Source organism: Pangasianodon hypophthalmus, chromosome 20 (assembly GCF_027358585.1).
Source record: "Pangasianodon hypophthalmus isolate fPanHyp1 chromosome 20, fPanHyp1.pri, whole genome shotgun sequence".
Classification (NCBI taxonomy): domain Eukaryota; kingdom Metazoa; phylum Chordata; class Actinopteri; order Siluriformes; family Pangasiidae; genus Pangasianodon; species Pangasianodon hypophthalmus.
Genome location: NC_069729.1, coordinates 14,746,713 through 14,769,933, shown reverse-complemented (window position 1 = coordinate 14,769,933; position 23,221 = coordinate 14,746,713). Strand labels below are relative to the sequence as shown.

General features: G+C 38.5%; 1 protein-coding gene across 3 annotated transcripts; it reads right to left on the bottom strand.

Moving 5' to 3' along the window:
* Positions 1-1,506: 1,506 nt before the first annotated feature.
* slc6a6b (solute carrier family 6 member 6b) lies at positions 1,507-22,130 on the bottom strand. 3 transcript variants are annotated; one of them, XM_026932608.3, is made up of 14 exons: positions 21,899-22,130; positions 16,088-16,317; positions 15,493-15,627; positions 13,653-13,887; positions 13,036-13,168; positions 12,295-12,429; positions 11,979-12,082; positions 11,735-11,859; positions 9,962-10,074; positions 8,333-8,470; positions 7,549-7,651; positions 5,167-5,267; positions 4,061-4,231; positions 1,507-3,029 (listed from the first exon to the last, which is right to left on the bottom strand). In XM_026932608.3, exons 2-14 carry the CDS (start codon positions 16,314-16,316, stop codon positions 2,874-2,876), a joined length of 1,878 nt encoding a protein of 625 aa, XP_026788409.1. In that variant the 5' UTR covers position 16,317; positions 21,899-22,130; the 3' UTR covers positions 1,507-2,873. The 3 variants fall into 3 exon arrangements, with proteins under 3 accessions (XP_026788409.1, XP_053082929.1, XP_026788408.1); XM_053226954.1 differs by lacking the exon at positions 21,899-22,130 and adding an exon at positions 19,872-20,089; XM_026932607.3 differs by lacking the exon at positions 21,899-22,130 and adding an exon at positions 17,672-18,370.
* Positions 22,131-23,221: the final 1,091 nt, after the last annotated feature.

Below are 23,221 nucleotides of genomic sequence, written 5' to 3'. Positions count from 1 at the left end.
TGGCCTGTTTCCTCCTTATATCATGATAAATTAAGGAGATAAAAGGTCTGGAGCTGATTCCAAGTGTTGAATTTGCATTTGGTAGCTGTTCATGGGAACTCTCAATATGCCGTCCAAAGAGGTGTTGATGCAAGTGAAGCAGGCCATCATTAGGCTGAAAAACCAAAACAGACCTATCAGAGAGATAGCAGAAACTTTAGGAGGGCCAAATCAACAATTTGGTACATTCTTAAAAAGAAGGAATGCACTGGCAAGCTCAGCAACACCAAAAGGCCTGGGAGACCACAGAAAACAACTAAAGTGGATGATTGCAGAATTCTTTTCTTATTGAAGAACAACCCCTTCACAACATCTAGCCAAGTCAGGAACACTCTGGAGGAGGTATGCCTATAATTGTCAAAGTCTACAATCAAGAGCCACCTTCATGAATGTAAATACAGACGGTTTACCTCAAGATGCAAACCGCTGGTAACACTCAAGGACACAAAGGCCAGATTAGACTTTGCTAAAAAACCTCTAAAAAAAGCCTGACCAGTTCTGATGCAAGATTAACTTGTACCAGAATGATGGGAAGAGAAAAGTATGGAGAAGGAAAGGAAGGGCTCATGATCCAAAGCATACCACATCATCTGTCAAACATGTGGAGGCAGTGTTATGGCATGGGCATGTTTGGCTGCCAATGGAACTGGGACACTGGGGTTTATTGATAATGTGACTGTTGATAGAAGTAGCAGAATGAATTCTGAAGTGTACAGAGCTATACTTTCTGCTCAGATTCAGTCAAATGCTGCAAAACTGATAGGACAGCGCTTCACAGTGCAGATGGATAACAACCCAAAACATACTGTGAAAGCAGCCCAAGAGCTTGGAAATAAAATGTTCTTAAATGGCCAAGTCAGTCACCTGACCTCAACCCAACTGAGCTGCTTTTCACTTACTGAAGACAAATCTGAAGGCAGAATGACCCACAAACAAGCAGCAACTGAAGATGGCTGCAGTAAGGACCTGGCAAATCATCTCAAGGGAGGAAACTCAGCATTTGGTGATGTCCATGGGGTCCAGACTTCAGGTAGTCATTGACTGCAAAGGATTTACCTCCAAGTAATAAAAATAATCCTAATATTTATGATTATATTAGTTTGTCCCATTACTTTTGAGCCTGTGAAAATGGAGGAACTCTGTAAAAAAATGGCTGTAATTCCTAAACGGTTAATGCAATATTTTTGTTAAACCCCTTGAATTAAAGCTGAAAGTCTACGCTTCAGTCACATCTTGACTGCTTCATTTCAAATCCACTGTGGTGGTGTACAGAGGCAAAATTACCAAAACTGTGTCACTGTCCCAATATTTATGGACCTGACTGTAAGTACAATATCGGCTTGAGTGAGCAGCAGTATTAAGTCCAGTGCCACTGTCAGGGCCACTGCCACACAGTTTGATGTTACATTGAAATTTGTGTTTTGGGCTATGATTACCCCCAAAAAACAAAATTCACTTTTTTAAAAAACATTTTTATAGGACAGCATATCGAATTAACAAAAATAGTCACATTATTTCATTAGTCATACATGCTGTGCTTTATTTAACTGTCTTCATTAAATTGTATGCACAATTTGTATGTGCACAACATAAAAAAATATAAAGTACAAAATAATAGGAGTTGCCGGATCAAATGCTATTTTATAAGCTTCTGAATAATGAGGTTGAAAGCCATATTGTTAAACTAAACAAAATTTACAGTGATTGTTCCTAGTATCCTGTTATATATAATATATTGCCAATATACTAGACTCCTATTAGATTTATTTCAGTGCTTTATATTTTCTCATTCAGATATCATGGTATTCGTCTTTTTGTTTTTCATTTTAAATGTATTTCTTCAATGCGCAATTTCTACCCTTGTTTTAATTCAGGCTTAAATGCAAGTTCTTCTGATTAAAGTCGGCGGTCTAGACACTACTGAAAAACCATGTCTCAGAAGCTACTGCTTTGAAAAAATCCTGCAACCACGTAGATATGAACTTCATGCAGGCAGATCAACCTGTGCAGCCCATTTCTGATGTACTTAACCTTCCCATCGTAAATATTGATGGCTCTCTTGGACTTAAGTTGTCAACTCTGAATACAGACCCTTGAGAATAAATGGTGGAGATGTTAAAAGTTAAAGCTTATTGTACTAGATCAGTATGGTAAGAATTAGTGTGACCATTTGTGCTTTCAAAGATGCTTACAGTAATTTCGATGTGTTAACTCATTCCTCATGTGCAGTGGTGGTTTCAGTGTGTTAAACTTGCACCAGAAAATAGCGTAGTGTCTCTGTTCCATTGTTAACGTAATGTTTGAGTGTAGATGTCCAATTAGTTTCAATTTTACGCTTGCTGTCTAGATATGCACAGATGCCTTACCAAAAAATGTCCAACAAGACACTTTTTGTCTAGGTACACTAATATTACTTTTTGAACACTATAAACTTTTCTCATTTGCAGCACTTAATTGGTCTTGTTTGTCCACTCCAACAACAAATCATTTAAACGTCATTATTTACAGAAAAGAAAAAAAACAAGAAAAGAAAAAAGAAATGTTTGACTATTTCGATACTGGTGTTTGTGTATGGAAATCAATCTTTCATCTAATTACAGCAACAGTTATAACAGTAAAATAACAATGTTATGATAAAAATATTAAAAGTAGACACTGACAAAAAAAAGGGTGACTTCCTCTATAAAAAAAAAAAAAAGAAAAGAAAAGGGAAAGAACTTCTAGTGCAGATATGTAAACCTGGTCCTATGACTGTGTCAACATTGTATTTAATATATATGTATTTATATATATAAAATGGAAAGCAGGTGATTGGATTCTCTCACAGAGAGCGCTCACATCATGGTTTCTACGATAGTGTGGCTGGGCTTGATCAAGCCGTTGTTCCCATTGGGGTCAAGGGGATGTGCCATTTCTGAGCCCTTCGGTCGGTACTCCTGAGGACATGAATTTGTACTGCCTCGCACCGGAGCTGCCACTGCTTTAATCCTCTGGAAGAAGAAAAGGAATTGCAGGTTAGCAAAGTTAGAAGAAGACTGTGGAACTGTTAGTTCATTTGGTAGGTTTGTATGACCTGAAAATTGTGAGTTTCTGTTCTACAATACTGCTAAGCCCTTGTGCAAGGCTCCAAAGCTTTAACTTGAGTGAAAATTAAAAATAAAGGATTAAAACATGCTCTGGGATGTTACACACAGTTTATGCAACAGCTAAGAAGCAAGGTTAAGTAGACAGAATTAAAAAAAAAAAAAAATCATGCTTTTTAATCTTGCGCAAGCTATCTTCTATCTGCTAAGATCATGTTGGGTACGGAGCCAGATTAACAAATGCAGGGGTAAAAACAGTCAGTCTGCCTAAAGATATCTAAATTTAAGTATGGTTTTCTCACACAGTGAATGTCACACTCTGGTTAAGTTCATATATAGCTACTTGCCATAGAGAAACAGACAACTTATGTTTGATACACATTTAAAAGAGAAATATACTACAGTTTAGGAAAGCGTACAGTTTAAAGAACTAGATATAGTAGATATTGTCCAAATTTAATCAGGTAAAGGGTTTTCCAAGGTCGCCACCTTTATGTGAAAGTCCTTCAACTGTGGAGGCTATGTTTACTTTGCAATGTAGAAATTGTTCTAACTGGTCTGTAAAAATTATGCTGCCATTTTGAGTAGAAGTTCCTCCAGGCTAAAGTAATAGACATGGATATGGCAAGAAGAAAGACAGAAATTAGAGGGACTGCTGGGAAAAAAATGGATGTGGGATAGCAAAGCAGTGACATTTGTTTAATGTGATAATGCAGTGAATATTTACATAAAATATTGGCATGGTTCAAACAATTTGAAGATGCAAATTTCACAGTCAAATGGAATAAGAAACCAACCTGTGACACACCAAACAGGTCTAACAATGAAAGCATACTATTGAATTACTGGTATTTTGCTATTAGTAAAGACTTAAAAGATAAAGTTAAAAGATAATAAGGTGCCAAGCATATTTTATTTCATTGCATGGGAATACTAACCTCAATGAGAGGGCCTTCAGACTGGATGATCTTGATCACAACTACCATAGGTATGCAAACCATGGATGCGAGGGCGAGGGCCCATCCCAAACCAATGGCCCAGTCCGGATACTCATAGATTTTGTTGTACGTCAGAGGCTTGTATTTGACCAAAGAGAAAATGAAACATCCCTGGAGAAAAAGCAGAAAAATAAATTAAAACCTCAGTTCATTAATATTATGGCATTACCCCCAAAATAATATTGGTCTTTTTTTTTTTTTCCTTCTTACTTTTTCTTTTTTTTTAATAAATTGGTCTTCTGCAGCTAAATGGATTCTTTATCTAAATTATTGTATGCTATTTAAAGGCATGACCACCAGAAACACCATTGCATTACCAGCGAATGTCTTAAAAGAGAATAGGGTGGGCACTGGTCACTTTAATAGGAACACCCGTACACCTGCTCATTAATGCATTTATTCAACCAGCCAATCATGTGACCTCAGAACAATGCATGAAATCACACAGATACAGGTCTAGTGCTAAAATATTAACTGAAAGATCAAACATCAGATGGGAAAAATGTGATCCCTGTGACTTTCACTATAGCATGGTTGTTAGTACCAGGCAGGCTGGTTTGAGTATTTCAGCAACTGCTGATCCCCTGTGATTTTCACGGACAATAGTCTCTAAAGTTTACATAGAATGGTGCAGAATACAAAAAACATCAAGCAGTTCTATGGGTGAAAATGCCTCATTGATGAGAGTGGTCAGAGGACAATGGCCAGACTTGTTCAATCTGACAAAAAGCCTACAGTAACTCAAATAATGCCTCATTGCAAACGTGGTGAGCAGAAAAGCATTTCAAAACACCTAACAAAGCTTGAGGCAGATGGGCTACAACAGCTGAAGCCCTCATCGAGTACCACTGATGTTAGCCAAGAACAGAAATTAGGGCTAATGATCAAAATAGTGTCAAATTTTTTTAGGGTATTTAAATTGAGCATTTAGAATGCTTTGTATAAATGGTCCTGGTATGAACGGATAATTACAAAAAAACTCATTACAACCCATGTCTTCTATTTGTCTGGGTGCGATATCTTCAAATGCAAGAAAAAAAACCCACCACACAAAGCAAAGGTGTGATTGCAGTCCAGCACCACTTCATCCAAGGATTTGGTCTGTATCCAATCATGTCCTCAATTGCATCATAGAAATTATCAGCACCTAACAGGATGTAAAGAGTCTCTTTATTCATATTACATAACAGAACATGACCTCGCATTCTGTGCACTGTAATTTACCACCACCAGTTTGAAATTGATGCTTAGCAAATTAGTTATTACTAACTCACTGCTAACAAGCTAAGAGTCTAATATTAGTGTCTACTATAACTATAGCTAACTAACTATCTTAAATAAATTGTTCTTGTGTAACTAAATAATATATTATATTCCACAATGTTCAAACAAAGTTTGCCAAGTTAGCTAGCTATAGATTTTGTGCAAGAGATATGTATGCTATCGCCAATTGTAATGAAGTGTAATGAATGCCAAAACAACAACTGTACATTTTAGTACCATGATTATAATATATTGTATGTTTTCCTTTAAATGTCTGCAAGAACTAAACAAATACCTCAGCTTAGTTATGTAAAAAAAAAAAAAATTAATAAATAAAAAGTTTGACATTGATGCTTAGCACATTTTTCCTATGTGACAGCTAACAAGCTAAGAGTCTGATATTAGCAACTGCTATAGCTAGCTAGCTTAAACAAATTATCCTTGTGAACCTAATTCATAGCCATTATGACTGAGTAGAAAAGATGAACAATGAACAATGAATTCAAAAGCAACAACTGTACATGTCAGTACCATTGTTATAATATATTATGTTTTCCTTTAGTGTTGCAGAAACTAAAAAAATTACCTCAGCTTAATTATCCAAACAAATGCTAGGACTTTGAAATTAATGCTTAGCGAATTAGCTATTACTAACTGACAGCTAATAATCTAACACACTGAAATTTGCTACTGCTATAGCTAACTAGCCAACTTATTCAAATCATCCTTTTAAGACTATTTCTGGGCCATTAACTCATATATACATTTTGCACAATAGATGTGTATGCTTTCACTGATTTAATTGTAATAAATATAAAACAACTACAAATCTATGTACCCAAGTTACAATATATGTTTTCCTTTGTTGCACACGCAAAAATTACTTCAGCTTACTTATGTAAACAAATAATTTGAAATTCATGCTTATAGTAAATTAGCCATTAATAATATCTAACAGCTAACAAGCCAAGAGTCTGATATTAGCAAGTTGTATAGCTAACTAGCTATCTTAAACAAATTGTCCTTGTGAACCTAATTCGTTGCCATTATGACTAAGTAGATAAGATATTATATGTTTGAACAACGTTAAGACAAAGTTAGCCAAGTTACTGAGCTAGTATACAGCTTGAAATTGATGCTTTACAAATTGGCTGTTACTAACTGACAGCTAACATCTAACAGTTTAATATCAACAACTGCTATATAGCTTGTTAATCTGCTTTTTTATATATTCAATGTTGTGGCTACATGGGACACCCAAGCAGTTGAAGCATGCTTGAGAACTGTTAAATTTAATAGGTACATTTTGTAGTGGTTTCATGAAGATTAAGAGTAAATTGACTCAGCTCTTCTGTGTCATTAAAGGTAGCTATAATATACAGTACTGTGCAAATGTCTTACGCACATGCAAAGAAATGCTGTAGAGCAAAGATGCCTTCAAAAATAATGAAATTAAATGTTTCTAAATTAAAAAATACTATAAAGAGCAGTAAACAGTAATAAATGATACAAAGTCAATATTTGGTGTGATGATCCAAAAAATAGTAGTCTCATATACAATCAGTGCAGTTTTATAAGGAAATGAGCTGTAAGTGTTACTGAGCATCTTGCAGAACAAGCCACAGTTCTTCTGGAGACTTTGACTGTCACACTTGCTTCTTATTTTTGCAGCAAAACAAAGCAGTCTTCATTATGTTTTTTGTCTGAAAAGTGTCTCTTATGTAATATGCTGCTTTCTTTACTGACATACAAACATTTTTCTGTAACATTTAATTTTGTGCTGGAAAACTAATGTTTGGAAATATAAAATGTTTTTGTAATATAGAAGTCATAAAATAAAAAAATCTACAACAAACTTTGTACTAAAAAAAAATATAGGGTGCCTTAGACTTTTGCACAGTACTGTATTTCACTGTTTTTTGGCACTGGTCTATCCATACATGGCATTTTTGTATATGCAATTTGCCATGTGATTTGCAATTCAAATATAAGGTCTGGCCATTTGACTGCCTGTGTTGACACATGGGAAATGTGTCTTTGCACTGTTGTTGATAGGTATGCACATAAGATTTACTACATAGCCTATATGCTAGTAATGGTAGCTTTAGATTCAGATTTATGTATGCCCCTTCCTATTTATGTGAAATATCACTTGTTGAACTTACCATAAATCCAGGCTACTGCAATGCATTCAAAGAATGCAACCCACAAAAGGCACACACCACTGGCTGCATAGTAGTCAAAGAGTTGAAACACATACATGCCACCCTGAAAAAAGAAGAAGAAGAATAAGAAGAAAGACAGGGGCATTATATCACACTCAAGTCCAAGTACAGGCTTTAAACTCACAAAAAGCAAAGACAGTGCAATAATGTTGGAGCCCAGACCATTTTAGAGACCAGAGTGCCTACACAGCTCACTATTTTTCTTTGTACAAAATGGCACAGCATTCAGTTATGACATTCTGTTTTTAAGATTTATGTATGATATTATGTCATGGAGCAAACCCTGGCAATTGTGAAGCTAAGCAAGCAAGAGCTAAAGCACAAAACTGTGACTCTACTTGTCACTGGGGACTTAGGTATGAGATTTTAATTAAAAATTGATAATAAAGGCATAGATGGAGGTACAAATAATTAATTGTAGAGAAAATCCAAAATTGATGTTAAGACCTATTTGCTGCACTACGTGGAGGTAAGAACGAGCATCTGCCATACAAGTCCCTGTATAAGCTGTTACTATAAAAACCATTATGTATTACAATGAGCATGTTAATATTAATCTTGCAACTACTATCTTGGAACTACTGTCCAAGCTGTGCTGTTGTAGAAAATTAATCAACACCTTCAGACCTATTAGAATCGAGCATTCAGTAGCACTGTGGTATGATTTGATAATTGAATTCGTTTTACAAGCAAGCAATATCAGAGCATTTTTCTTCAAACTTACCTCAGTGACCATGGTAAGTCCCAGAAGGTAGCTCACAAAGCATATTATAGCTATGAAGATTTCTCGACGGTAACCCTTCCGTAGGAAGGATGGATACAAATCCACCAGTGAAGTGATCTGTCCTTCCACTTCAACAAACTGTCAGAGGAAAACAAAGTAGCAACATCAGGGGACTTCATGGAAACCAGGTTTTATTGGGCTGCTAAAATAGCTCGAGCAAAGGGATTTTAAAAGCTACAAGAGCTTAAAGATAATGTTAGAAGGGAGTACTTTGTATACAAATGGTGGGATGTCAGGAGCCAATCAAAAAAAAAAATCATTGTCTACTTTTCTGATTATTAGCTGATTATAATTTCTGCACTGCACATGGATTTCTTTAGATGATGATGTGTGGAAAAGCTATACTAATTCCATTTCGAAAGCCATATTCAGTTTAACTGGGCCAGCAGCAGTAAGCTCAGCAGCTTCCCTGGACCAGTGAGCATGCTGACTTAGCACAGTATAGAATTTCATTTGGACAGTGAAATGTGATAGACCCTCCAACTCATGTAAGGGTCACCATGATGATTCCTCTTGTATACCAGAATTAATTATTTCATCTGGTTATCTGTAATGGTGCGGGGAATAATGTCACATACATGCACAAAATCAACTAAATGCAACTAAATGCATGTCCACTTATTGCCACACTTGGTTAGCTGCTTGACCTTGGCATGATTTGACAGCATATTACGTTTGATCATATATGCTATCTGATAACAATATCTGGAACTGATATCAGGTTTTAATAAAAATACAGAGTGTTATCTCCACTAGGCAAAGTATTCTTTTCTTAATCACACTCTCAAAAAGTGCAAATCATTTCAAACCATACTTCAACAGGAAGCATTTGACAATAAACCACCATCACCCAGGCTTGCCCAACCTTCTTCAGGTAATCTCTAGTGACCCTGCACCATTCCTGAATCCAACCACCCACTAGTTTGTATTACTTTCCACCTTCAAGTTTACAAGTTTATCTACAAAGATCATCTTTCTTGAACACCAGTGTGGTCAATGGATGTCTCTGATCATCTGATGATTCTAAAATGGCTGTCACTGAGCTTTTTCTTGGTTCACATTATGGACTCTCTTTTCATAAGCATGACGCATATGCATAGTCTAAGATTGTATATTTTTGGTGGTTTTTTTGTGACCATTGGGAGTTGGGGATGGATTTGAATGACTATATTATCAAGAGAGGTAGTTAGGCATACAGCTGAGATATCCAATCAAATCAGATATCCAATCAAATCCTCTCTGTCCTTTTAAGAAACTTGTGTGTGCAGTATATAACTTGTGATGTGTATATATAACCATATAGTGTATATAGGCATAGAGTTTACAGTTTTTTAACAGTTATTGGATCACTGATTTTGAGAACATCTTTTGAGAGTGGGCCACAATGTAAAGCATGGGATAAGAAGTGAAAGTGTGTGTGAAGTGCAAATACCAGGGCAAGTATGAATCTCAGGGCTATTCACTTTCAACTCATTTCAACATTTTTTTTATTTGTCTGACAGTTTAACTGACATTTAGTATGCAAGTCTGGTGGTTGTGCAGTATAATAACCAATCGTGAGACACTGACCTGACTGTCGAGACCTAGTAGCAGAAGCATGATGAAGAAGAGAATGGCCCAAAATGTAGGCAGAGGCATCATTGTCACAGCTTTAGGGTAAGCAATGAAGGCCAAGCCAGGACCTAGAAGGGTAAAGAACAGAGACGGGGAGGGGAGGTGGAGTAGAGTATAGTTAGCAACACTAATCACATGCACCTTTTGATCCATGCCGCGACATTGCGCACACCGGCACAGATCAAATAGAAAAACAAACAAAAAATGCGCGGATAGACCCTAGGCATCGAAGCAATTATGACAGGCAAATTATATCCACTAGGCTGCAAATACTTTAATTAGACTTTCTTGTCTCTTTGGTTAGCTTGATGGCATTAACCAGACAAGAGTCCTTCTAACAAATTCATACGCTGAGTACTATAGAGGACTAAAGAGGACTAAAAAGTATTATTCCTTATGTAATTCTGCTCAGATATCAACAGCAACAACAACAAAGAGGAACAGGACACTGCCTTCTCTTGCCAAGTCCTCTTGCAGGTAATCTTTGCTAACCTGGCATTGCAAAATTCAATTTTCAAAACCAATTTAACAGATGTTAAAAACCAAACAAACAAATAAAAACAAAAAAAAAACCCAGCAAACACATACAGCAGCACATTTTAGCTGCTAAATATATGTCCAGAATCCAGGCAAGCAAATTACATGATGATGTCTCTGTCCAAGTACAAAATGATTCTCCCTCTCAGGGCCAGGTTTTGGCATTTAAAGCAAGCAGGATGCTGGCCACACCCAGAAGAAAATCTTCTAAAATAATGTGCTTTGCTTACCTTTGATGATGTTTCATTAAATAATATATCCAATACACTCATATATTACAACTCTTTTGGGAGAGTCCTGTGGCTAACTATGACATTAATCATACTCTTCTGCAGAGCAGCCCAAGTAAGTTTAAATAAGATGTGATGTATAAACACAGCCATAAAGATTTATTCTTTATACACAGTGTGAAGTGAAGCTGAGCATGCCAGAGTCTCCTTAGAGGCAAGAAATAGCATTGCAGATGAACTAAACAATGAAAAAGGGAGCCAGTGAATCAAATAACTTCACCTCTTTAATCTAGCACTGAAAGGTGAACCAGAAGAGCAAATCAAAGAATTCTAAATCTGAATGGAGAGAGCATGTGGAATGAAGAGCTTGATTACTGAAGATCTGAACAATTGTCCAATATGGTCTACAGGATGGAGGAAAAGAACAAATACAATCTGCTCAGAACAGCAGCCAAACATCACAAATAGCTGTTGGAAAAATCAAAGCAAAATGCAGGTAACAAAACAGGCCAGCATTCCAAAAATCCTGAAACCATAAATTTATTATTTGTTCTGTGAGCTTGGCACAAGATTTTTCTTGGTTATTTTCCCCCCCTTAATATCTGCAGAAACAGGCTTGATGAGTTCTAACAGAGCTGTTTCCGACTAACTGTAGACTCTTCACCGTTAGTGGACTGGACAAGATCCAATCAAGGGCTCAGCTTTCCCAGGGTCTCCATGCACATCCTCTCAATATATTTCCATAGTTTGTTTGACGAATCCAACGAGAGTGAGAATCGCTCCCGGATGATATATTCCATTAACAACTACATCTTCAGCTTGTTTATTTATTAATTCGATTTTAGTATTGGTGTCTCCGATTTTGTCGTCGTTCTTTTTAAAACGATTGACTCATTTTTGTGTCTTTTTTTTTAATTTGAAGTAACAGTGCCCACCATCACTGCTACTTTTACCCTCGTACCTGACTCTGCCACATCGGCAATGTCCACCCCTTGCTCTTGTGCCATGAAGCCCAGGATGGAAAATATTGCGAAGCCAGACACAAAACTGGTAGCGCTGTTCAGGCCTCCCAGCAGCAAACAGTCCCTATGTCACACATATGTCATGGAGCTTGTTAATTAACACAAAAGGAACCTAAGTCCCCACTTTTTTGCCTGTTGACTGGACTAATCCCACGGCCCCCACCCCGTGGCGAGGAAGCTCACCTGTAGCAGTTGTATTTGTACTTGTTGTAGCTCCCCAGTGATGTCATTGCTCCCAGACAAATGGCGTAGGAAAAGAAAATCTGTGTCCCTGCATCAATCCAAACCTAAACAAAAAGAAGATATGTTAAGACACGTAGTTTGTTTTCATTACTGGCATTACAACTTGCATGCTTGGCTTGCCTGCAAAGTGCTTCATGTGTTTAACAAGATCATGTTGTGCAAAGTGCGAGCTGTTCCTTAACACATGTAATTATTAATTCAATTCCCTAGCGGTGCTCAAGGTGATACGTTGCTCCACGGGGGCATGAGGTCTTACCTCAGGATCCTGTAGACGGGTGACATTTGGATACAGATAGAATTTGATGCCCTCGGCTGCCCCAGGAAGTGTGACACCCCGGATCAGGAGCACAGCCAGCATGACAAATGGAAAGGTTGCTGTGATGTACACAACCTAAAGGAAAAGAATATGTAGATGCAGATTAAATATAAACTCATTCGGGTGACAGGTCAAAGTCTATAACTGGAGATTTCTAATGGAAGACGCAAGACCTGCACATTTCAGGTCAACCTTTGAAATGTATCACCATCATTTGCATTTTACTAGTGATTAACCCAAGAATGGACAACGTCCACAATGCAGAGTAGTTTTATCTGTGGGACATGTTTTGAGAACCTTTTGGCAGGATTAGTGGGAGTCATTGCACTCAGTTAGACACCTCCCACAAATACAGCAATCAATAAATAGGGTCGCTTACAGAAAAGACAGCTTTAGAATTATACGGTGGTGAGTTAACTCCAGGTAGTTGCTCATGTCTATGAGGAACATGTTTGTTGTCATTGTCTTAGACAAGAATCACCGGGGGAAGGTTATTTGTGATGACTGCTTCGGCAAACATGCTCTGTGTACATAGCCAAAACTTTACCTAGCATCCTAAAACATGCTAAGAGTTGATGGCCAGAAACTATCATGTATAAAATATACCCTTGCCTGAGAAATAATTCACTGGACAAGTAGTGTACTAGATACCAAATAAACCACTGCTGAATTTAAACTCACCTTTCCTGTGGACTTCACACCCTTCCAGATGCAGAAGAAACAGATGACCCACATAGCAAGGAGACACAGAGCCAGGTCCCATTTAACAGGGCCCACATTATCGATGCCATCAGAAATACTGAGGACGTTGTGCCTGTAGAGACATGAGATTCTGGTGAGCCATTTCAAGAACAACAAGATCGACAATCATCATGAAAATAATGACCACCTGGTCACCCACGGATAACGCAGGAAGACATGTTTGAATGGATGTTTGAGGCTGAATCAAAACAACCAGACAGACATAGTAGAATGGACAGGGCTAGTTTATGGCTCCAGATTCAGCCAGTCCCCTCCAGCCCCTTTACTATATAATTAGTTTATGTGAGCTGAGTCTGTGTTAAGCCAAGCCAGTCCAGCAAACACAGCAAGGACCAGGTTGTAAATGTATTGTTGCCGAAGGTTATTGAGGACACCTGCTATTTGACACAGAGTCACGATAGCATTGTACAGTACAGATCTATGCAAAATCTTCTGGGATTTCATTTTCAGCACTTGTGAAAATGGGGCCATATTCTTACTAGAAAGCACAAGAGATGGAAAAACAAACTAGTAACTTTTAACATTTAAACACTTACTCCCAGAACTCAGTGACTGGTGACGTGAAGTTCGTAGTATTGGAAGGCCCCCCTAAGCTCATATTCTTGCGGAGTGTGTCCTCTATACAGTGTTCCGTGTTCCACTCATTATTGCAGCTGGCCCAAGGAAGCTCAGGCCGGAAGGACTGGAACAGGTAGTACAAGCCCCAAGCCAAAATCACAATGTAGTAGATGTTGAGTAGGGAAACGATCACAATGGAAGCGTAGCCGATACCTGCATGGGAATAGTGGAAACATCAACAGTTACTAGAGATATATCAACAGCTGACAGATGGTGGCCTGAGGGGAAAGTTCTCAGAAGGGCATTGTAGAAGGATTCATTTCTTTGCTGAAAAATAACATAGCTTTTGTCATTCAAATAAGAGTTTTTCATCAAGTGATTTCTCTCTCAGAAGTGAAGTGGCAAAGAGCCACTAGGAAAAGGCCTCTACCAAACAGAGAAACAAACTCCTGGATGACACATGCAGCTAATCAGGACAGGGTACATATTGTTTTTATCAAGAGTTTTTAAATCCACTAATCATTAAATCCTGTTACCTATTTTAACAACGGTTATAGAGTATAATCCCTCACTGAACCTCAGTAAACCTTTCCTGACACAGATTCACATTCTCTGTGTAGCCATTACTTGAAAAGTTTTGCTTCAGTGAACCACAATAACCAGCATTGTACAAAGTACCCATGTTAATGAGGAGCAAGCATGTGAATGAGGAACTGTTTGAATTGCACTGTGCTTACACAGCAAGCACTGTTTGGGTTCGGTTTTTAGCTGGCAGAAAAGCTATACACATTGGTACAAAGCTGTTGCTCTGTTAAAGCTTGCTATTTGTTGGGGACAATGTCAAAAGTGGAACATTACATTGTAGATTGTACATCACAGGAAGAAAAGTGAAATAAATATATGTTTTTTCATTCGTTGAAGCAGGAACTTTCCGTAGGTGTTCATAACTTGCATTGCTGCCTGCTATATTGACTTACCAAGCATATGGAATATCACTGTGCAAATAAAACAGTGTTGTGAAAGATGGCCACTGCTGCAACTAAAAATTAATTACTGTAACTCCTCTATGTAGCATGCAAGGTGACCACTGCAAACAGCTTGATAATATCAAGGCTTATTATGAAATCTTTGCCCCACCAAGAAGAGACATGATAAGAAACAAAAACAGTTACTGTCTGTTTTGAGCACTTTCCTTTCCTGGTTATAATGACTCTCCCTCATGGGCTCGACCTCATTGCTAGTCATCGCTTTAATGTTTTGCCACTCTGCTGCCATGGCAACACTGAAATTAGCACACTCTGTATGCTACATGCTCTCAAGGTCTGGCTGGACGTGTGTGTCAGTAGGAACCTTTGAACATGTTCTTCTGGGCTCACGTTGAAAAGGTTTGCAAATAGAACTCAGTTCAGGAGTTCAGGAAATAACATTTCAAATTTTCCATGGCAGCAGAAGAGGTCACAGAAAAATTCATAGTAGGAAACAGATTCAGCTTCATTTGAAGTGTTTGGGAAATGATCCTTCTAAATATTGGATAAGGATAATCATCTTTGTGCTCTGTGTTTAAAGGTCAATGGCTATTGGCGATTGATTTCTTCCCTTCTTTCCCATGCCTCAGTTCCTAAGGGGGACATTGGGATTTCCTTCCTGACATGTGTTTTCCTCTATTGTCTAATTGTAACCAAATTACAACATCAGTTGTACTAGGCCATTTTCCACTTCCCCTTAGGTTGTTTCCTCCAAAGGAACAGGTGCAGGACAATGTATTATTATGTTCAATCGACCACCATTTAATCATTTTAAGTCAAACTTGATACTCACCAGTAAAAATGGGGCAGATTTTTTCCCAACAAGTGATTCCTCCCTGAGAGGTGAACTGGCCAAGAGCCACCTCCAGGAAAAACACAGGTAGGCCTCCACCAAACAGGAAAATGAAGTATGGGATGAGAAATGCACCTAGGCATGAACAAGATGGGGCACATTCTGATAAATTTGTTTAACTACAATCATTAAAACCTATTAACTACAAAGACAATGATTTACTGTAGTCAACCTCAGTCAACTAACTGAAAGTGTTATACTGAAACTGTTCCTGTTTCTGTTTATTTCCTGTCAGTGTAACCAGAGCTTGTCTATTTCTCCAAATATGGCCTTGTGATGCTCTGAACAGTGATAGAGGTGCTCGTGACGTTCTTCAACATAAGCGAATCAGCAAAGCTATTGCATAATTCAAAATGCATTGATTCTGAACTTGAATTCTGGTTAATCATGCATTAGTTTGGTTACATATAATACCACAAGACAAGTTCCATTCAAGCAGGCGTGTCTAAATGCCATTTCATGACATTTCTTACATAATTATTTCCTGTGTTGGTGTTCTGCAACCAGTAGCAAGATATACAAACCCTTAACTTACCTCCTCCATTCTTATAGCAGAGGTATGGGAAACGCCAGACGTTTCCTAAACCAACAAAGCCTCCAGCCACAGACAGAAGAAAGTCGAGCTTGCTGGCCCACTTCTCCCGCTGAGGATGTTTGCCCTCAGCCTCATCCTCAGGTCGGGTACCAGGACTTTTCCCTGGGGATGGCTTCAGAGTGTCCTTATGGAAGTCTTTCAGACATTGAAGTTTTTCTTTTTGTGCCATGCTGTTGGAGAGAACAAATAATGGACCAAAAATTTAGTACTTCAATGGTTAGACATGGTTGATATGGTGAAGATTAAAACACAGAAACCTGTCTGTGCATGGTGTGATGAGTCTAAACAAGATATGATACATCAGCGCAGACTAGACAAGAAAAGACACAACACAACAGGCAAATGCAGTCAAAGTGACTGTTGGAGGCTTTTGGCTAAGTGCCATGACATCAGAACAGCAGAAGAGGGAGGAACTTAAGCTGAGCATGTGCAACAAATGTTTGGAGTGCTCTGTCTCTTTAATTAACACAGCGCTTATGTGTCAAGACACTTTTCAAAGAGGGAATTGTTATTACTGGCTCAGGGTGTACAGTTTCAAAGCACTGGCCAAAAGCGCCATGGAGAAGCCCAGCTCCAATCCAAGGGATCCAGATAAAGATGTTAGAAATGCTCTGGCACCCTTTAGCCCAGCCCCTTTTTAACTTGGCACAGATAGAACAAACTACAGTCCCATTGAAAGTTAGCTCGTTTAAACTGTGTTTTGAAACCATCTCCTTTTTTCCCCCCTTGGGAACACACGAAAATAGTCTATTGTGTGTTTGAGACTCAAGAAATGAAACTGCAGTGCAACGAAAAAAAAAAAATCTTTGGCTTTTTTCTAAGTTATATCCTTTTAAGGGATACTACAAGTGGTAGTAGGCACAATGTTCAGTGTGCTTGATGTATTAGTCAGTCTTTGCTTTCAGTTGGAAGGAATCTTCACAACAACGATAAGGACCACATAACTGTAAAAGTTTAAACCCACATGGAAAAGTCTACTGTCAAGATAGAACACTGCACTGTGATTACTAAATACAGCTTTAAAAACTGTAGAAAGGAGGCCTCCTTCATTTGGAGGACCCTAATCATCTGATGATACAATGAATCTAATGTCTATGCAGTTTTAGAACAATTAAAGAAATGAAATTTCAAAAACCACAAATGACACAAATCCCAGATGAGACTGCCAGATGAGACTTGTACATTTCAGAGATTTAGGAGCTTTCTACAACACACACATTACATAAGCGTGAAACGTTTAGTACTGATGTCCTTTGTCCTCGCTCATTACACTAACAGAGAAACAGCCACTAAATACTGTAGATGAAAGAAATTAGTCAAATATGGTCATGTGACCAGTTTCTGGTGTCACTAAACAATTTCAGAGTATCCTGTAGAGTAATAAATAACAACCAATTCTTGCTAATTTCACATTATATTGCCAACTGAGTTGAAATGTCTTCAGGTTTCAAATGAAATCGCGGCGTAAACCATTTCCGCCCAAATATCTATCCAAGTCATTCATTTGCCGTCCCATGCACTTACATCTCCTTCATGACTGCGTTAGAATGGTGTGTGCTGTTCTCTGTCCGCTGTCACCATGCCTCTGCTGCCACAGCCTAAATGTGCGTGCAGCTAAGAGTAAGCCCTGATTGACAGTGCAACCCGCCCCCTAGACTAAGACAATTACATACTATCAGCAGATTGGGCTCAGCTTTGGAGTGGAGGATGACACGGACTAGGATGGTAAATTTCCACTGCTCAAAAGATTTAGCATTGCATGTGTCCTTGCCTCTCGCTGTAACCTGAGCACTAAACAGGAGTGAGGGGACGGGCCAGGGCCAGCAGTCCTCACCTCTGTTTCATTTCTTTGGAGCTGCTAAGGACCTGCTGGCTATTTAAATCTTCTGTTGTCATCCCACAGCTTTTTAAAGCTTTTCCAGTAACACCTGACAGCTTGGCTAAGAGGTTGTTAGCGTCAGTCTAAAGCAGAGGATTCCAAAGTGTGATTGTCACTTCAAGACTGAGTTTACAGAACTTTCATTTCAAAGGAGTTAATAGATAATGATGTGATAATAGTATAAAACTGATTTTTTAATATGTTTTATATGGACTGTTTAGACTAGCTAAAATAAATCAGACTCTCAAGCTGGACAGCGACAAAATATTGGCAAGGAACTGAGCGTTTGCATGAGACAAGATGACAAAGAGGCAACTGTATAGCAGAGGTCAAATTTTTCCAAAAAAAAAACAAAAAACAACAAGACACTGGAATCCTGTTGAAAATATAAAAATAGAAAAGGTTTGTGATCTGCTTAAGGAAGTTGTAAAGAATTGTCATATTTTGGGTGACAACAGGCGAGGTTGAGTCACGGAAGGCTATTTGATAGGACAGCTTAGATTTCTGTGAAGCAGCTGCAGTGCTCCCTCTTCAGTTTAAAGTGAGAATCAAAAACAGAGCCCGCTCTGCTACCACAAAGCCCCAGGGAATTCCTAATTAGAAGTGATTTGCTTTGCTAAAGTTATAGCTCAATGATTCAACCAAAAATGTCAAGTCACACTTCCTCTGTGCTCTGCCTCATTGCCTGCTTCTGTCTTGAGGATCATGCAACTAAAAGGCAAGTGCTATGCAATGATCCTGGCTACTGAGGGAGACTTCACGTCTGTCGTCCATGTGAGGTTTCTTACATAACCACTATTTTAAACCCATGCACATTTCCCGAGGGTACTCACATTAAACTATTTCCTCCCCGCTTTCACAACTTTTTTTTTTCCCTGCACAGCTCACAACATGCTTCTGAACCTCGACTTTCACACGAGTCGAGGTTTACAAGAGGATACTTGAAAATTCCAAGGATGGATTCAAGCAAATCTGAATTGTAATTGAGGAGGCAACAGGACACTCACTGCTCTGGTTAATGCCCTTGGGTAAACTCCAGTGCTCTTTGCCCAACTTCCGCTATCCCTCTCTAGTTTACGCCATCAAATCGAATGCTAATGATAATGTAAACAGAGTAAGGGCTGAAAATGGACCAATTTCTCCCATTAACCAAGTCTCCTAGATACAGAGGACGCTACCATTGCGTCACAGTGAGGACGCTCTAATTCAAAGTCTTCCTTTCTTTTTTATATTCCATTCACAAGCATGAAAGGATTTGTTTAAACAAAATAAAAAAGCTGGATTAGTAGTATTCAGAAAAATGCTAGTGGTGCAGTTATTAAATAAAGATAATGCAAAGAGACTAATCCTCTGGCAAAGCTCATTAAATTTTTTTATAGTAATAACCTTGGGCATCTTGTAAATAACTTGGACTGCAGATGCTAATAACCCAGAACTGTACTGCCCATGGCCTTTTTTTGTTTATCATTCCTGTCAGAATGACAGTGCTTGACTAGACCTTGTTCAAACAAAAGTTATGGTGTAGAGTGTTTGCCACAGAGCGATTCTGTTAAATTATTACTAAAATGCCACATGGACTACTTTAGCTTGTTGGATGTCTCACTTGGCTCCAACACAAAACAAGATTTCTTCAGGCTAAAATAAACTTTGTCATTAAAGAAAAAAAAGAGAGAGCTGTGGCTCTGTGCCTTGTAGTATTGCCATTGGTTTAAAAGGTATTTTGCCTTTTATTCCTCCAGAACTTGCCATACACCAGTGTGCTAGCAAACAAAATAATGGATGGTGAGTCCAAATTAGCCAAGAACATTCCAAAAAAATATGACAAGGCCCTGTTTCAGTGATTACCTGTCGCAGTTTACCCCATCCTCTAGTGAAGACATGGAATCGGAAGCAGGTCGATGGTCCAGCTTGACTGAGATGTTCAGTGAGCACTGCTCAGTTCCCAGAAAGAGAATGAACCCAAAAACATACCAGTGCAAGAGTTAGGGGTTCTTGCCACCTTCTTGGACTGAGGTGCAACCTTTAAATTGCCTTGAGGCCAGACAAAGGAGGGGTTCTGGTGATGGGGGAGTGGAGCTGGGCAGCTAAACACTTTGGGGTTTGACTTATTCATGGCAAAAAGAGGAGAAAGACAAAAACAGTGTTTCGTTGTAGGAGGAGGAGATGGCTCGTTGCCAGTGATGTGCCCTAGTGTTAGGCAATGGCACAGTACAATGTAAACAACTTATTCATGATTTTGAAAAAGTGAATCTTACAGTCTTTGTGGGATTTTTTTTTTAAATGCTGAAATCACCATAACCTTTAACAGTTGTCCAAGGCCTTTTGTCTATATTGGAAATTCTCCAGTCATGTCAATTAATACCATAGCATTGATTTGCAATTTTTACATGCACTTTTGATTCCTCATTATTTTAATGCTCGGTTTGTCTTCTAATTATGTGCGTCATATCCTGGTGACATAGGAATGCAGAAGTACACGATGCAGAAGTATCAGGTTTACAGAGGTAATGTGTCACACAATAAGCTATTAAACACCCCATCACTATGCACAAGGACGTGATTAACACCTGGATTAGCATGTCAGCATGCACAGGACTTGGACAATATAGAATACCGTATATTAAAAATAAAAGCAATGCAAAAGTCATATTAGTGTCATTTTTGGCACAGGTTCAAAAGGTCACTTGGCTGTGGATTCACATTTGTTTTTAGTCATTCAAGTGTGAACAAAGATGTACCCGTTCTGAAAGTGTCTACAAATATATGGGTAAAAAATAAATAAATAAATAAATAAATAAACAGGCAGATCTTTTTTACTGTAGCTTCATGAAAAACAACTGTATATCAACAGTGTTTACATTTAATTGTCTACCATGGAGGAAGTTCTCTGAGTGGTGTGATGTTGAAACTGCAAACACATGAAATAAAGGTGTGTATTTGTTTTGCATTTCTCAAACTTGTTTTCAGTGCAGGTGCTGAACAAAAATAATAATAATCTGTTCAGATCAAGATAGGTCTAACAGTAAGTATTTCAACAGGTGTCAAAGCAGTTCAGCACACACACACACACACACACACACATATATGTATATATATATATATATATATATATATATATATATATATATATATATGTGTTTGTGTGTGTGTGTGTATATATATATATATATATATATATGTACACATACACAGTCACTTGTCACAGTCACTATATATATATGTACACACACACACACACACACACACACACACACACACACAGGGGCACGGGGTGGCACTTACGGACAGCACCGGGACCTTGTTTGCCCCCGAAATCAGAATGCGCGCGAACCCACTGTGCGTGCACGCGCACCTTCCGAACTCTCCTCCGCGCTCCGTTAATTAACTGAGAGTGACTGAAAACAGCGCGAGACTGAGTCAGGTAAACCCCGGGACTGTGACAACGAGCGCGTGCAACAGTAAAGTCAACCTGAACGTGGGTTGAGAGCGCATCCTCTTAACCCATCATCTGACTACAGTAACAGCTTAACACCAATAATGCCTAAGCTTCCATAACATAGCCACTGTCACAGGCAAAAGATCTCTATGTCTCTATGAATGTCAAGAGCAGATCCGCAAATACATTCCATTTATTTTTTATAATGCACTACAGAAAAAAAAAACAACAACTGACATAAAAGTGCTAACTGAAATGCACCTACTTCCTGAGAAGCTTGAGAACTGTGCTATGTGCATAAGGCTATGTACATAAAGTTATATATATATATATATATATATATATATATATATATATATATATATATATATATATATATATATATGCTTATTATATAGTGTGTGTATAGTTTAGACAGTCTTGCATAATTTCTTACCTCCTCTGATTTTTCTTTTTATTCCTTTACAAATGCCTTGTCTTGTGTCTCGTGCGATGCTGAATTGGATGTGTCGGGGGAAATTTAATTTATAAGCCTTTCTTTCCGACCTTTGTCTCTTAAAATGGGTGACCAATAGACATCGGCATGAGTGGAAAAACACCGGCCAGCCTCTCGGTGCAACAGGAGGAGAGACACGAGCGTCTTCTTAAAGAGACACGAGCCATGTACTCTCGAGTCTACTTCCCAGCTCGCGCGCTGCTCTCAAACGTCCTACAGATCAGAGCGGGGGCGGTGCACGTGCGCTTCAAACACACCTCTGTTTACTTCTATAAGCTCCCCCTAAAGCAGGGCTCCCAAACTGTCTGCAGACAGAAACTCCTTTTAACTGGAAAATAAATAAATAAAAAAATCAAAACGAAACAAAGAAACCAAAACCAAAACCCCAACTTATTTTCAGAGAAAAGTAGCTAATGCATGCTCACAAAGTTTCTCTGAGTCTCCAGATGACAGCATATGCAAAATTGCATTCAGTGTATTGCTAATACAGGCCTATCAGTGACATATCACTGATCATTTGTAATTGTATATCAGTCGTGTTAGGTGGAGAAGGAAGATTTTCCGAAGACAGAATAGAATAAATTGGAATAGAATAGAGTTTTATCAGACTAATAGTTTATAATTTATTTCTTTTCAAAGAAGTCATCTTTGGTCACAGCACCACACTATCTATTTACATACCTTACACTCTATCTATTTACAATACACTATCATTTCTATCATGAACACATCAGTCACACAGTTGGGCAACAGACACAAAGAAAACAGTTACAGGTGTTTTATTTTGTTTTGCTTTACTTGTAAATATAACAGTTTAAAATGAAGAATAAAAAAAAGAGGTGCAAGGGTGGGACAGACAAAAGTGAGCAGTGAATGGTCATTGGGAATAATGGTGATCTGTGTTTGCGTGTTGAGAACAATGGTGATCAGTAATTGGTCATTGTGAGCAATGGTGATCCGTGATTGGGTGTTGGGAACAATGGTGATCAGTGAAGTGTGGCCAAGTATGGTGACCCATACTTGGAATTTGTGCTCTGCATTTAACCCATCCAAGTGCACACACACACACACACACACAGTAGTTCAGCACACACCGTGAACACACACCCGGAGCAGTGGGCAGCCTTTTTTGCTGCGGCGCCCAGGGAGCAGTTGGTGGTTCCTTGCTCAAGGGTCTCACCTCAGTCGTGGTACTGAGGGTGGAAGAGAGCGCTGGTCATTCACTCCCCGCACCTACAATCCCTGCCAGACCTGAGACTCAAA